This window comes from Hemicordylus capensis, chromosome 4, assembly GCF_027244095.1.
Source record: "Hemicordylus capensis ecotype Gifberg chromosome 4, rHemCap1.1.pri, whole genome shotgun sequence".
Taxonomy (NCBI): Eukaryota; Metazoa; Chordata; class Lepidosauria; order Squamata; family Cordylidae; genus Hemicordylus; species Hemicordylus capensis.
This window is the reverse complement of record NC_069660.1, coordinates 99,985,084-100,001,490: the sequence shown is the minus strand read 5'-3', so window position 1 is coordinate 100,001,490 and position 16,407 is coordinate 99,985,084. Positions and strand designations below refer to the sequence as shown.

At 41.6% G+C, this 16,407-nt stretch overlaps 1 protein-coding gene across 10 annotated transcripts in view; it reads right to left on the bottom strand.

Moving 5' to 3' along the window:
* Positions 1-16,407, bottom strand: part of FGGY (FGGY carbohydrate kinase domain containing) — a 294,022-nt gene that overhangs the window by 217,395 nt on the left and 60,220 nt on the right. For all 10 annotated transcript variants that reach the window (XR_008306941.1, XR_008306940.1, XR_008306943.1 and 7 more), the window contains exon 5: positions 7,618-7,706. Coding sequence is in view for 4 of the 10 variants with exons in the window: in XM_053249281.1 (XP_053105256.1) it covers positions 7,618-7,706 (89 nt within the window). In the remaining 6 variants the exon portion in view is untranslated. The remainder of the gene's footprint in view (positions 1-7,617; positions 7,707-16,407) is intronic.

Here is a 16,407-nt window from a genome sequence, read left to right as displayed (position 1 = left end):
TATTTAAAATGGACCTGCAGAACAAACCTGGATCTGGATATGCACCAAATCTGGTAAGTGGGATGCAGCCTCAGTCTATTTGTAATAAAGTTCCTCAATCCAATTTCAGAAGCACAATGAGGGCTCTACATTGTTAATACTTTCATCCCTAGCTGAATCAGTTACTCATTTAAATGGAGTATTATTATTACTGCTACTAATGGCTTTAACCAGAGCACCATATAAAGTAAAAAATTATTGGAGTTTATAGTTGGTGGGTGGAGAAGAGTGGTGACTCATGCACTTGCTGAATACAAACGCTGAACTTTGAAGAGGATTACTAACACATTTGAGAAAACAGCTCCCAATTTCCTTCTACCTTCAAGTTTGGTTAACCAGAGTTTGAAAGAATATCAAAATGTAGATATTTAAGAATTATGTTTTTATTTATACACACACACACCTCAAGACCTGTTCATTAACTTTTTAAAAACTCAATGATAATAAATATCATTATCTTCAAGAACAGTAGAACTCATTGATCCCTTCTCACGACTGCTGAGAAAGGGCTACAAGGTCAGTGGGGAGGAAGCCTTAAAAAGTGTATCTCCCCGCAGACAATCTGTTCCTATTTGTTTGTTGGGCTGGCAGATGATTGCTGGCTGCTGCCTGTAGCTCAGAGGGTCGGGGTGCCAGGATGCATCACCACATGTTGCCTCCCCCCAAACTCCCATAATGCACCATGCAAGTATGCAGTGTATTATGGGGATCCCTCCTCCGCTTCCTGAAGCTGGCCAGAAGCCCCACAGTCTGCCAGCCCTGGCAGACAGTCAGAAAAATGGAGTTAAGAGAGTGCTCGCTCTCTTAAACTTGTTTTAGAGGGTGGCTCTGGAAGCAGGTTTGCTGCCAAGGCACCACCGGGATCGTTCTCACATGCAGGCAAAAGCGGGCTTGGCTTCGTTAGTCCAGTTTTGTGTGCAGGTGAGAACAGCTTCATAGTTCATTAGTTCAAAGCAGCACTAGTAGAAACCAAGTTTGGGTGTGTGTCTGATGAACAGTTGGAGTTTATATAAAATCTTTGGAAAAACTCTCCTTGATACTGGTTGCTATGTTACACAATGGCTAGAGAGCACCAAAAATAAGATACAGGTTCATACTGCTAAAATAATAAAATAAAACAAAAACATACTGCTGTAGCAGTTAGGCCTGTTTAAAGTGCAGGCAAATCTAGACTAAAACTAAATTTGAAGAAGGGAAAGGGTAAAATAAAATTTTAATTTAGAAAGATTCAAGAACATAGAGGTCAGACCTACTTTCAGTTTGACTAAATCTACAATGAGTTTTAAACAAATATGTATATACTGCTTTTCAAAAAAGGTTTCCAGAGTGGCTAACATAGAGAAATAATAAATAAGATGGATTCCAGTCCCCAAAGGGTTCACAATCTAAAAAGAAACATATGATGAACACTAGCAACCGTCACTGGAGGTACTGTGCTGGGGATGGATTGGGACAGTTACTCTCTCCCTGCTAAATAAAGAGAATCACCATATTTAAAAGGTGCCTCTTTGCCCAGTTAGCAGGCGTAATGCCCATTTAACAGGAGTAAAACATTTTCTCTCTTCTGAGCTTGCAGAGACTATAGCTAAAATTTGACAATCTGCTGAAGTGCTGTGGGATTTAGTAATGGAACATACCATCATCCTCCACACCGAGAGCGATCTTGAGATGGAACAATGAAACAGGGAGGGTAGTAATGGGAGGCTTCAATTAACCTCACATTGACTAGGTAAATACTCTCTATATAAAATAACTAGATGTAATAAAGAATGGTGAGGATATTCTCACAAGCGTGCAAAACCAGGCTAAGGGAGCTCAGCCTGGTTTTGCACACTCGTAAGAACCACTCGACTCAAGGGCAAGCCCAGTGGCTCCATGGTGGCAAGCCTGCCTAAACAGCCACCCTCTTAAACAAAATTAAGGAAGCAAGCACTCCCTTACCCTCATTTTTTTAAATCACGTGTCAGCGGCAGCTGCTTGCAGCTGTGGTTGGCACACTCAGGGAGCTCCCAATAATGCACCATGCACTCATGCTCCAGAGGGTGGGGCGCTTCCCTGAGCCTGATCCCTGGAGCGGCTGAGTGAGGTGCGGGCAGCCCACAGGAGAACCACCACTTATCTGGGCAAGTGATCCACCCACCCAGGGAACTGCTTCTGATCATCTGTGGGGAAAGTAAGCAAAACCCTCCTTCCCCGCAGATAGCATGCTAGCTCTTCACACAGATTGTGTGAAGAGCTTCTGTGTCTTGGAACCAAGCTGTCTTTCTCTTTGGCTGGTTTGCTGGAGGTACAATAGTGGTACAATAGATTCACCTATGCTTCCCAGCCCCTGTATGTCCAGGCTGGATCATTGGTCTAGGAAAGATTCCCTACTATCAATGCCAAGCTGAGTTCTAGAGATCTTGATCCCAAGTGTTAATGATCTGCTCAAATTTTCTGAAAGAAAATATTATTGACCAACAAAACTATTTAAATGCCACATGTAATTGAGCACACACATTACTGCTGGATCCATTTCTAAGGAACTGAAACACAGTAATGGAGCAAGTATGGAAGTCCACAGGTGTATGGTAATATTTACTTAAATCATATTTACTCTAGTAAAGCTTGCATCAATAAAGCACGAAGACCTTCATATATTCATCTGTGAACAAGGGCAGCACAATTTAGTTCTAAGGGTACTGCTTAATTTAGCAATTATTATTTTTTAAAAGACAACTTTTAAGAAGATTCCGGCCTTTGACTAATGCAAAGATTGAACAGAAATATGAAATGTTCTCATTATCATTCTGTTTTGATTCATTTGATCTCTGGAATGGTTAGAATAACTATTACTATATTCTAGAATACTGCAGTGTGGCCTGCATTCAGGCTGTTACTCATGAATTTTCCCACCAAAATTAACAGGGGTTAGTCATAATTAATTATAATGGAGATTAACAGGGGTTAGCCCCATTAATTACAATGTCACTACTCATGAGCAATTCAGTCTGAATGCCAGCCTCTCTCTCCTTCTCACCAAGCCCCTTTCCCCCACATATACATACAAACTTATTCATTATAAGATGTTTGAACTCCATTGTGGAACTGGTGGCCCAGTGCCACAGCTACTAAACACACCTTTCTACTCTTAAAAGTCCATGCAGGATCAGCAGGTAGACAGAATGAGTATCTGAGAGAAGCTCAAGATATCTGTTGGATTATTTTCAAACAGTAAAGAGTGTCTTAAGCATGCTCAAATATTTTTGCATCATGTACATGAGAGTTTTAAGGATGTTACTCAAGAGGCTTTCTCCTGCAGTTGTGTCCTCTTGTATTAGTTTTTAAATCTACCTTCTTCATGACTGCAGAAACAACACTTAAAATCCCTTTGGGTATTACAAATGGGATAGCTGTATAAACAGTGCGTAAATTCTTGCCATTTAATCCAACTGCTTGTTTCCCAGCAGATTTAAAAGATTAGTCAGCAGCAGCATGTGAGTGAGGCTGTGCCTGCAAGGAGGGGGAGAGAGAGATGAAACTGCCCAGTCTCACTAGCCTGGTAAGTTCCCCCCAAAAGCCATCATCTTGTCACCCTCCATTCACAATGTCTGCTGTATTTTTTCTCCCTGTCCTTCCCCAATACAGACAAATAAGCTACATAGATGGCATCAAAATACAGATGATCAGTGGTTTAAGAAATCAAACTCCACTGGCTTGACTCTTGTTCTCTCAAAGCCGTTAGCAAGTAACCTGCTGGGGACAGGATTGGATCAGATTACAGTGCATAGAGCTAGTGTCCAGGTCTGGATGTTCCAGACAGGGAGGATAGAAGTTGTTCAAAGAGGAATGGGAGGGGGGGAGGTTGGGGGAGAGAAACATTTCAAAGCTGGATTCTCTTTCACACACAGAGATGCTGCCAGTGTTGACGGTGGAAAAAACGGTCCCCAGCAGGACATGAAACTTAAACCTATTGCTACTATTAGATCTTTTACTCCACCAAGATTAAAGTCAAATTTTTCAAAATACGTATCTCAGATTACCCTTTAGATTACCTCTCAGATTTAATTGTATTTCATTTATAGCCCAGAAATAATAATAATGGCCAGAGTTCATGAGTGACCTTCCTTACAGTACATTCGCCATTAAGTGTTCCTCATGCTAGGTTTTCATTTCCTGTCTTTGTGGAATGTACACTATAGAAAGTGAAGCGGGTGGAATTTCACTGATCTCCATGTCAACAAAAGAAAATATAGTTTAAGTGTGTTCAGTTTACAGGAACCATGGCTAAAAATCTAAAAACTACCAACATCTAGAAGCAGTTTCTGACACAATAAGCACCATAAGAGCATTATCTGTGATACAAACATAGCCTAAAAACCTCAATCCAGATCACATTTTCTTTTTTAAAAAAACACCTTACTTCTAAAATGATGTACTTAGAATTGATAGTATGACAAAAAAAATTATAGAGGCAAACTGATAACCACCTGATGCCAGGCACTTGGGACAGAGATCTCCCAAACAGAGAAAGAGAGAGAGAGAATTCAATCCCTGCTGTTTCTTTTTCCCCCAATATTGGGCGGGGGAGATAGGAATGCTTCAGAGGGCTCTTAGGGCATACATGTATCAGAGCCTCTCAGCTGCTGTTTGTTTCTTTAAGTCCCTCAGCGTGTATCAATGTCTCTCATTTTCTTCTTGAGCGGCTCTCTCTGCATGCTTACAGTACTCGCAAAGAATAAGAGAACAACAAGGAATGTGACAAACTAAAATGCATAATCTATACACTAATGTAAATGTCATGGCTTCTGCCAAGCAATCCTGGAAATTTAAAAGGATTCCTGGGGAGAAACAAACAAACAACTACAGCAGTGTAAGTCTGTAGTATTGATATGTACAAAGAGGAGCAATGTGCCAATTCAGATCAAGATTTTCTAGTACACTAGGTACTTTAGAAAAATAATAAAAACAGGCAAGCTTGGCATATTCTCACAAGTGCATTTACTATCCAGACATCACAAGGAAGTACAGGAGAACCTCATTATTTCGCGCGGGGGGGTCCATTCCTTGTCTAGCAACATGAGTAAGAGAACAGCGAGTAATGAGGCATTACTCCTATGGGAAATGCGGGGTTAGGTTCCAGGACGGAGGGGAAGTGCCTAATATGAGTAGGGGAGACACCAAAAAAGCATGAAATTCTGTACTATACTGTGCTCCATGTGTCCAGGAATACCCTCAAAGCTCCCAAATGCCCCTCAAAACCAGGAAAAATTGTGGGGAAAATAAGTCTTTTTCCAAGAAATGGCCACAAAATGGCTCAGATGCACAAAATGGCAGCTGGAAGTGACCTCCGCGCTCACTTCCAGACCTCTAGGAACCACGGATATGTGGGTTTTAACCCTTTCATATCCGTGGATATGGAACGCGGGTATCAGACACCCTGCTGATATGTGTAACCGCAAAGAGCTTCTACTATAGGTTCTACTATATCTCTAACAACAAAGTACTACCTTACCTGTGACAAAACTCCTAAGTGCAGCCTAACCAAGGACCTTACCGGAAATGCAGTGCAGACTATAGCAGCTATCTGAAGTATGTTCTGAGACATAACAAGTTGTTCTAGTAAGAATTATAAAGTGTTGTTGTTTTTAAAAGTATTTTAATTGGTTTTAAATAGTTTTAGTCATTTTTGAATTGTTTTAATATTGTTTTAGCATTGTTTTAATTGTGGGTTTTATGACTTTTTAAAAGTTATTGTACACCGCCCAGAGCCTCTGGATGGGGCGGTTTATAAATGTAATAAATAATAAATAATAATAAATCTGCCTACTTTCATTTCACTATCTCTACAACTGGACTAAATTTGGTTCAAATCAAGGTCCACAAGTTAGATCTCTTGCACCTCAAATGTTCACACGTCCACCATCTTGGAAAGGGGTGGGTGACATCATTACAAACTACATCATTGAGGTGTCCCTGTATGTAACTCATTACAACTGTACCTCATTTAGTTCAAATTGGTTAGAAAGTTCACAAGTCAGCTCACTTGCATCTCAAACGTTCATACATCCACCACCTTGAATCAGGGTGGATGACATCATCACAAACTATGAGGTGTCCCTACAGCAACTGTACCCAATCTGGTTCATATTGGTCCAGGCATTGAAAAGTTAATGGGGGGAGGGGACATGCCCACGAACACACGGAATGCTGGGTGGTCTCATAAGCCTATTGGAAAGTAGGCTAAAAATAGTGAAAAACACAGTTAGTGCAATCATATCCCAATTACAAAAGATATGATTCCTGGCTTATAGGGTCAATTAAAATGGTACGGCAAAGGCAAATTTGTAGCATTATTTGACACATGTTTATACCGCCCTATATTAAAAACTGCAGAGTTTAAAATTTCAAAAAAACAACCATTAAAATATTAAATCAATTAAAACAGTTTGAAATTCCAATAAAAACAACAACTTTAAACATTAAAACTTATGGACTAAAAGCCTGATTAAACAGGTATGTTTTTAGATTTTTCTTTTTAAATCCCAGAGATGAGAAGGTTCTAATTTTGTTTGGGAGTGCATTCCAAAGTCCAGGGGCAACCCTAGAAAAGGCCTGGGATTGGGTTTCATGTCAGGCCTTACAGCAAAAGCATTACAATTTTAAAGGAATTTGCATTTGATGTTTTATTTTTTAAAACACTGACCTCTCTCCAGAGCATGAATGTGTCAGGCTTTGGACACAGCTATGTTTTAAATACAGGAATTAGACAGGAAAAGGAGAACAAAACATAAAGTTTACTATGGAAATTTAGACTGGATCATATATTAATAAATAGTGCAGTAGTATCTGCCTAGCTAGCCACCTAATGGCACAGTGGGGAAATGATTTGATAAGCAAGCCAGAGGTTGTGGTTCGAATCCCAGCTGGTACCTATATTGGGCAGCAGCGATATAGGAAAATGCTGAAAGGCATCATCTCAAACTGCATGGGAGATGGCAATGGTAAACCCCTCCTGTAATCTACCAAAGACAATCAGGGCTTTGTTGTCACCAGGAGTCGACACCGACTCGACCGCACAACTTACCTTATCTTAGTATATGCCTGGCAAATGGTGGTTGCTCATGGACAGTAAAAACTGGCCAGCAGGTGGCACTGAGAAAATTGTGCTAGGACCCTGCTATGCATGGATTAGCAGTGGAAAGGACAACTCAAATCTGCTGGTGTATGGAAACAGAGTAAAATTGTGCTTGCAAAAGCACTGGTTCAGTGCTTCTTTTTGCTACCTGAAGAGCCCTAATAAAAGAAATCAGGAATTTCGCTGGGCACTCTCAAGCCTGAAGCAGTCCTTTCCATGAACAAACTGGCATCAGCTTGGCTCAGGTTCTAGAAGTGAAGTGCAAGACTAATGAACCAATGGTTATGGTAACACACTGTCTGAAAGAATGGCAACAGAAGATAGGTTCAAGATGTTCCCAAGTAGCCTAAATCACATACAGATGTACATACATTAAGCACAGTCAAAATGAATTAAGGGGAAAAAACTAACAGAAGAAAAGAGATGAAGAAAAACAAAGCATGCAGTAATACTTTACATACCTTGCAGTGACACCTGTTGCTTTCCACGATAAGAAATCCGGAAGATCAAAGAAATAGCCTGCCTTTTCCCAGCAAGACGCTTGCAGATTCTGGCAAATTGTTTTGATAGACACAGATATAAAAACACAGTTAGAGTCTATTGTAATATTTAAAACAAATTTAAATCATATGCAACTATGTAAGACAAAAATGAGTATTTCCCCCCAACATGAAATGCTCAACATGTGCCTGTGTCGTTCATATACTGACAAAACAGATGTAAGATTTGGGAAATGCCTTCTTTGCCGACATGTGTTTCTTGTTAGCAACACAATTGTTTTCTTAATATATCTATATTTACAACATATTTACAACCACCAAAGAATAACTACAAAGCCCATACATTATTATTGTTTTCCGAAAAAATTACTTCTTTGACAATCCCTGGATACAGTTGTGCATTATTCATACAACTTTGAAGTTGGAAGGGACACTCAAGGTCTTGTAATCCAACCCCCTGCTTAATGCAGGACTCTGCTACAATGTACCTCTGTGACAGCATCCCTGAGAGAGAGCCATCCAGCCTCTGTTTGAGAGTCTCTAGTGGACAGCCTACTTACTGTACAAGACAGAACATTTTACTGTAGAACTGCTCTTATATTAAATCAATTCCTCCAAATGTCTAGGCTGAATCTGCTTCCTCGTAATTTCAACCCATTGGTTCTAGTCCTGGCCATAGGCATACAGGGTATTTGCAGGGAGCTCTTGTGAAGAAGGGAAGGTGAAGAAGGAAAGGATGATAACCAACCACTGTATTCACATCAAATTAAAAGACCACCTTTTTGCTACTGGATAAATAGGATGGCTGAAAGTTCTCACCATTTGCCTCTAAAAAAATAATGTTTTTACTATTTTATTTTTAAAAATTTGTATACTGCCCCAAACTTCTGTCTCTGGGCAGTTTACAACTCATATCTCGGGGGGGGGGGGGCGGTTACACGATGAATGTGCAACACTACCATTTATTTATTTATTTATAGTGTGAATGCTGTCATATTTGGTCCACTTACATCTCTGTTCCCACACTTTTCTTGAATTTAAAATTGAGATCTTTTTGTTAAATAAAGTCTATTCTGTTTTATTTGGAGAAGCATCATTGCATTCACAACTAGTCACCACTATAACTATAGAACTATAATTCTTCTAGAAGTAGTGGGGTGGGTGCTCTAGAATTGGGATCTAAAAACAAGCCAAAAGCAAGCAGAACCCAGAGCTTGGGATGAAGTACCATCAACACACACAAGGCAAGAGCTGTTGAACAGGCCATTCTGGTTCAGAATAGAAACCAGGATCAACAAGACCAGAGCAGAGCCAAATCAATCAAGCAGGCTGATAAGCAGTGCAGGGCTGATAAGCAATTCCTGACAATAGTATGCTTCTCCCATAGCCATGTCAATAAGAACATATTTTTCTGGTCAATATTAAGTAACCCTAGACAAACCCAGTTATTCACTAAAGAGAGAAAAACAAGTAGTCACTGGGTATTAATTACTGTACAAATCTCTAAAAGCCACAATAAAATGACCCTAAAGTGTGTCCCATTAAGACCATGCAAGTGATTCATTCTTGGTTATCATAAAAGTGATTTGTCATCAGTGACTAGCATAAAGTACATCAGACTTTGCTATATGCTTCTATGCTAGGACAATCATCTCCATGTATTCAGTGCTAATTATAATTCACTGTTTTATTTGCACTACCCCCATACAATTAATGAGTGCTCTAAAATTCAGTGGGAAGGCCCTTAAGAAGGGGTGGGGGTGGGACACCCTCAATGAAGCAATTCATATTGTGCATCTCAGCCTCCAAAGCCAGTGGCAAAGAAAATTAGTTTAGTCATTCTGTTTTCCTGGGGATGTCTGGGCTTCTTTCTCCCAGTTCTCTCTTGCTCTGCCAAATTCCACCCACTACATTGTAATTCAAAAAAGCTTCATCAGGACAGCTGTTGCTAAGACAGTGGTCAACACCAAAGTAATTAAATAGCTGGAAGTGCTACCACAGTAGAGCATCATACTACACTCTCTCAGCAAAACTGTTAGACACAATTTGAGCTGCCTTCTTGGAGAAGTAAGAAGCAGCCATTACAAGTCAACTGTAGATCTTCTTGCCAGGATTATTAGGTACAAAAAAGTTCCAGGAGTAGTTACTAGGCCAGAATCGGCAAGAAAAAGGCACTTCTCCTGACCTGGGGACCTTATAGTCAATTTAATATTAGAAAGCAGGGTCTCAACAAAAGTCACAGATATACAGTCCTGCTCTCCACACATTCTCATCTACACAAGGGGCAATCAATAGAACTGCTGGCATGTCGGCATAATTCCCTGACCAGCCATCTTGTGTGGCGACCACCCTTTTATTTACACCTGCTCTGCTAATCACTGCCGCCACATTTTCAAAGGTTACCAGTTGTGTAGCTACAAGTGCCACCATGAGACTAGGGCATTTGTGGCCACTAAAAGCAGAAGGTAAAGTTCCAGAGGCACTGATGGTGGATGGAGGGGGAGGCAGGGGAGGCCAGAGGCTGCCCATTGTGTTAACAGAGTTTAAGAAAGGCCTCTACTGTTTTTATGCCTTAGGACAGCACAGGAATTAGGAGCAGTTTCCTATCTGAGCCCACCCCCAGTCTCCTCAGCAGCAATTACTTTCCCTTTTTGGAAAAAGACATTAGAAGATCCTACAATCTGGGCCTCACTCAAGCTATTTTCATCACCATGCTGTAGGTCTGAGTTCAAATCAATACAAACAAAAAGACAGACTGTGGCCAAAGGCATCTTAGAAAAGTTTCAATGAGTCCAGTTGAAGTGGGTGGGAACCTGAAGGTTGCTCAGTCCTAACAATGAGATGCATTAGCGCTCCCTTTTCTCGCTTAGTATTGGGTAGTATGAAGAAACTACACGGACAAGAAATATGATACTGTAGCTACTCACAAATTTCCAGGGCTCCCTTGGTTCTTTATCTGAATGCATTGTCAGCATTTTGCCGGACCGGACAGATTGGAAGGCATGAAGGAGTAACCCCTTTAACAAATGTTAGGCTTATAACTGAGGGTCATCACAGTTTTGTTATAATGCTTAAGCATTTGTCAATGCTTAAGATCCACATCAAGTTACTAAAAGAGCCATAACTTTAATTTTGACTTAATTCTGCATAAATCTGGAGTATGTAACTTCAACATGGATTGTTTTTACTATTTGTAAAGAACTTTTATGCATTTTCTTTATACTTTTTTGACTTGGCTCAATGCAATGACAAAAATCTCAAAATAAATTTCTAATCCGCAGGCAACAAATCTTTTTTTAAAAACTAATTTATTAATTAAAACTCCTTTTTAATCTGATAGTGTATTCTTTAGTTCTGGCCTTGCCTTTCCCCCCGCAAGTCCCTTGTTTTCCTGAGTCGACTTCCCGCCATCATTAGGCAAGATTTATTCAATCAATCAATCAATCTCTTTATTTCGGTCAGCGACCAGCATGAAGTTAAAACAAATGTAAAAGAGCAGACAATCAAACTTCTATTACAAACGGTAACACCAAATAAATTTTAAAAAGTCCTCCTCAGCATAGATCAAGGTACTAAAAGTACTACTAAAATAATTAGGGATAGAGGAGGCAGCAGTATTTCATGCTTATGAGGCTATTACACACAAATCAAAACTCAACCAGTTGCCTTTTCTACTCCTAAATCTGAGAGGAATTAAACAATTCTGGAGCTTGAGAGAATATTGTCATTATATTTACTGCTGATATACAGGTGATACCAGTACCTGCGTGCCCACCTGCAGCTAGCCACATTATAGCTACAAGTTGCTCTGGCCTTAAATCCGTCGCCTGTTTTCCCAATACTAAGCTCTTCCACAAACGGAGGGCTGCACTACAAAATTTAGCTACCTGTCTGGTGGCGCAGGAATTACTTCCTTCCAACAGCCTGTCAGTCATCTGAGGAGAATCAAGACCTGGGCATTTAGCTATCAAAGGGTAAATGAGATCTCAACACAGGTCTCTATAGAACAAACATTCCAATAAGCACATGGGTGACTGTTTCCACTTGACCTTCACCACATGGACAGAGCCTCTCCCCATAGGGAATCCATATCGGCCCTCTAGGAGGGTTGAAGGCAGAGCATTGCATCTTGCTAGGGTAAAAACTCTTCTAAGTGGGGGCACCTCCAAGACAGTGAGGTAGGATGCTGGAGCCAAAATATATCTGACTGATTCCTGGCTCTGAAAGTCAGGTACCCTTGCTATATCTGTTTGTCTTTCAATATCCTCAATTCTCTGCTTGATGAGCTTCCTAGCTGTCTCCAAACTTTGCACAAGCAGGGCAGACTGATCGAGGCCTAAAGTGGTCATCTTTTGGTTCAGAGCACACTTCCAGGTCGACTGATAAGGATCCTCTAATACTAGGCAGCTCAGCCCTGTGTCAGAGGAAAAAACTCTCAGCCAATAAAACAGCGCCATTTGCCAACATCTGGCCTCCACTCTAATGAGGCCCACCTCCAATCTGAGCCTCGCATTAGAGGTGCACTTGGGTGTCTGAAATATTGCTCTCAAAAACTTAGACTGCACCACTTGTAAGGGGGACAGATATGGGTAAGGACCCAATTGGGCACCGTACAGTAACTGTGCCAATGATTTCGCCTGGAAATGTTTTAAGGCCGTGGGGGTAAAATACCCTCCCCTGGTTCTACAGAACCGCAAAATAGCTCGGGTGCTGTTTTGGTCAGCCTGGGCCACATGATTGGCATGGGCCCGTCTTGATCCCAATGAGTGAACAGCTACCCCCAAGTATACAAAATTTTGGACCTGCTCTATCCTTTGTCCATCGATTTTCCATACCCGTCTCTTGGGTCTCCTAGCAAAGGAGAGCACCTTTGTTTTCTGGTAATTAATACTCAGCCGTTCTCTCTTACAATAAACAGCCAATGCCCCCAAGGCCCTCCTTAGACCAACTGGGGTTCTGACCAGAATGGCTGCGTCATCCGCATACAGAAATACCGAGATACTTCTTCCAGCTAGCTTGGGAGGATGGAAATCACAGCTATCTAGATGGGTCACCATATCATTAACAAAAAAGTTAAACAACAAGGGCGCCAGCACACATCCTTGATGGACCCCCTTTCCAATTGGAATAGCTCTGGTTAATCCTCCCTGTGGATTGCACCTAACCCTCATGGTTGGCGATACGTGTAGGGCTCTAATTAGAGCTAAGAGTCGCCGATCAATGGAGGATGCTCTCAATTTATCCCAGAGCCTATCCCGTGGGATTGAGTCAAAGGCAAACCTAAGATCTACAAAGGCTACATGCAAGGACTGAGCATATTTCTGTGCTAGATGGTGCAGAACAAAACAATGGTCAACGGTAGACCTCCCTTCTCTGAACCCCGCTTGCTCTTCTGCAAGAATGTGATCCTGATCCATCCAATCCCTCAGCTTCCCACAAAGGTGTTTAGCGTAAAGTTTGCTAACTGTACTCAGAAGGCTGATTGGCCTATAATTGCCTGGCTCACTTCTGCACCCCTTCTTATAGATAGGTACAATGATGGACAGGCCCCAGTCTTTTGGTATGCACCCTGAACTATCAATGGCAGTAAACAGCGATGCAAGCACCAGCGCCCACCAGTCCACATTGGACAAAACCAATGGTGGAACCAGGTCAGCGCCGGGGGCCTTGCCAGGCTTCAGTTGGCATATTAGGTCAGAAACTTCTGCTGTGGTAACGGGCGGCCAGTCAGGTAATGGCTCCTCATTGAATGTAAAGGGGCCTGGCAAAGTCCCTTCCTCCCAGTACAACTTTCAAAAGTGCCTCTCCCAAAGCTCTGGATGGATGTGGGCATCAGGCGTCAGATGTCTTCCAAGCGGAATCCCTGCCACTGTTCTCCAGAAAAGGGACTGTTGTCTTGATCGGATTCAATACAATAACAAATCCCAAGAGGATTTCATATAGGCCCGCTTTTTCTGTCTGATCAGCTGTTTATATTGCTTTTTCTGTAACATTAGTTCTTGGGCTGATGTTGAAGTAGGATCTACAGTACCTTATAAGCTTGAAATCTGTCCAAAAGAAGATGTCTACACTCCACACAATCTTGGTCAAACCATGGTTTGGAACGTCTCCACTGTCCTTTAGGGGATTCATGGTGTTTAGAAATAAGATGATTTTGTAATTCCAGGGTAATGTAGTTATAGACTTGTAACAGTTGGACCAGGTCCAAGAAATCAAGCATATCTTGGCTCAACTTCTGTAGATAATGCAACTGGAGGAGATTTTATCAGCCAAACTCTGGGACCATCTGACACGACAGCAGTTATCCTCTGTCTTCATAGGAGGCACTGACGTACTATTTAGGGCCTAGCGGGTTTTGCAGCAGCAGAGTAACTGGGTGGTGGTCACTTTCCACTTGTGGGACCACCTCCAGACTTGGGGAGCACTGGGCCAGGCACCTCGAAATAATAAAATAGTCGATGGCACTCGCTCATTAGGCAAGATTTATTAAACCAAAGCCATGCTTGCAATATATCTACTCTCTTATAAACCTCAATGAAATGAAATGAAAACTGGGCAAATCTCACTTTGATACCAATGGATACGGTTGAAAATGTGTGATACTGACAGTTTTTAGGAATCTGAAATATTTTTTGAGTCCTGAACAGCAAAGATGTTAAATGAAATAATTTCTAGAAAAATTCCCCATGCTTTATTTTTGGGTGGAAATTTTTTCCTTTTTTAAAATTTCTACTTGACTACTTAAGAAACCTTTGAGATACAGTGAGGGGAAATTAATATGGTGAAGGTGGCCTTTTTTACTGTATAAACAGGTCAAGAACATGCTGAGTCAGTTCATAATTTATAGCATCAGGATATTTTAAAAATAAAATGCAATTATTATTTTTTTTGCAAATGAATAGAAATGAGGGAGAAATTGCATGGAATTTTTTCCAGAAAATTTTCCTATTCAAAGTTCTTGGGAAACCCACATCTCTGTTGAAAAGTAATCTCAGTTTTCCCAGAAATGTGCATAACTTTGCTTTTCTAACATTCCAACCCTAAACATTTTTATTTGACATCATGCTCTATTTATTTCAATAGCTCTAACTTCCTATAGGTAGCTGACATTCAAACTAACTAAAGACACAGTTCTGCGGGAACATGACAGGGGCCCATGCACAACATCCAGGTGTCCTTCATGCTCATTGTTGTGCCAGAGGGTAAAATATCCCAGCTCTGCCTGTGCTCCAAAAGTGCTCTGTAAGACAGAAACCACTGAGGGAGGTTTCACCCTCTGGCACAAGAGCATGCAGAGAAGACTAACTTGTGCACTTTGTTAGGTTGTCAGCTTAAGATAGGGATGCAATTGAACACTCTGTGTCTCTCTGGTAAATCTGGCAATAGCACAGAGAAGCAGAAATTGATCGCCTTCCCACCTATTACACCTCTTTAAAAGCGAGGCAAAACAGCCAGAATACCCCTGTTCTGTTTCCTACATGAAAACCTCTCTCAGCAATGAGAATAGCCCCATCATTTCCTCTTCTTTCACCACTGTCATTTAACAATCCCAGCAAATTCTGCACTTGCAAAGTTGCCTTAGAACTGTTGCCTATTGGAGAATACTTATACAGAAATAAGTTCTATTAAAAGCAGATGGACTTGCAAGAAAATTCACTGAAAGGCAGCATGGCTATCCTAAAACAAACCTTTTTTTTCCCCTACACCAAAAAACCAAATGCTTGGTTAAATCAGCAATAGACTATCATAACAAAAGCCAGATGAAGGAACCCTTATTCTGCACCAATCAACATACAGAGCTGTAGCCTCATTCAACTGCCTAACATTAAGCAAAATCAAACATAAACACTGCTAGCAGAAACTATGGGTTAAAGCAGTAGGGCACTTTCCAGATTAGCCTCTCAACAAAATTGCCTCTCAACAAAATAGCCTCTCAACAAAAGTGGCAAAATTCTTCCATTCAGGCAAATTGCATTCAAAATGTAAATAGCAAAGCGCCCAGCAGGGAGAGCAGTCTCACAAAAACTAACAACCAGAAATAACAGCAACCTTTTTATGCTGGACAAACAACATTCTATCAATAAATCTAGGGGTGTGCATGGAACCGCGGAGCTGCGGTCTGGCACTGGGGTGGGGGGTTCCTTTAAGGGCGGGGGAGGGTTTACTTACCCCTCCCACCACATCCCCCCCTCCGGAGCACATATTTTCTTTAGTAATCAGGGCGGCAGGATACCTCCCTGCTGCCCCTTCCCCTGCTTGGCTGCAAAAGGCTTTAAGAAAGGCTTTAAGAAGGGGCGGCAGGATACTTCCCTGCCGCCCCTTCCCCCGTTTGGCTGCAAAAGGCTTTTGTGCATGCGCAAAAGGCTTCTTAAAGCCTTCTGCAGCCAAGTGGGGGAAGGGGCGGCAGGGAGATATCCTGCTGCCCCGATTACTAAAGAAAATACATGCACCGGAGGGGGGGGAGCAGCGGGAGGGTTAAGTAAACCCTCCCCCGCCCTTAAAGGAACCCCCACCCCAATCCACCCGAACCCGAACCGCCCATGTCTGGACCGATCCGGAGGCCTGTAGAATGGCCTCCAGACCAGTCCGGGCACATCACTAAATAAATCATAGCGATTAAATTCAAAACAAGGCATTGGAAATATGAACAGCACCCTGCTGTCAGCGTACGAACTGTGGTGTCACAACACAGGAAGTGTGGAAACACACTTTAGAGATACGCTGTGACCCCCTTGCAGGGTCTAATCTGGA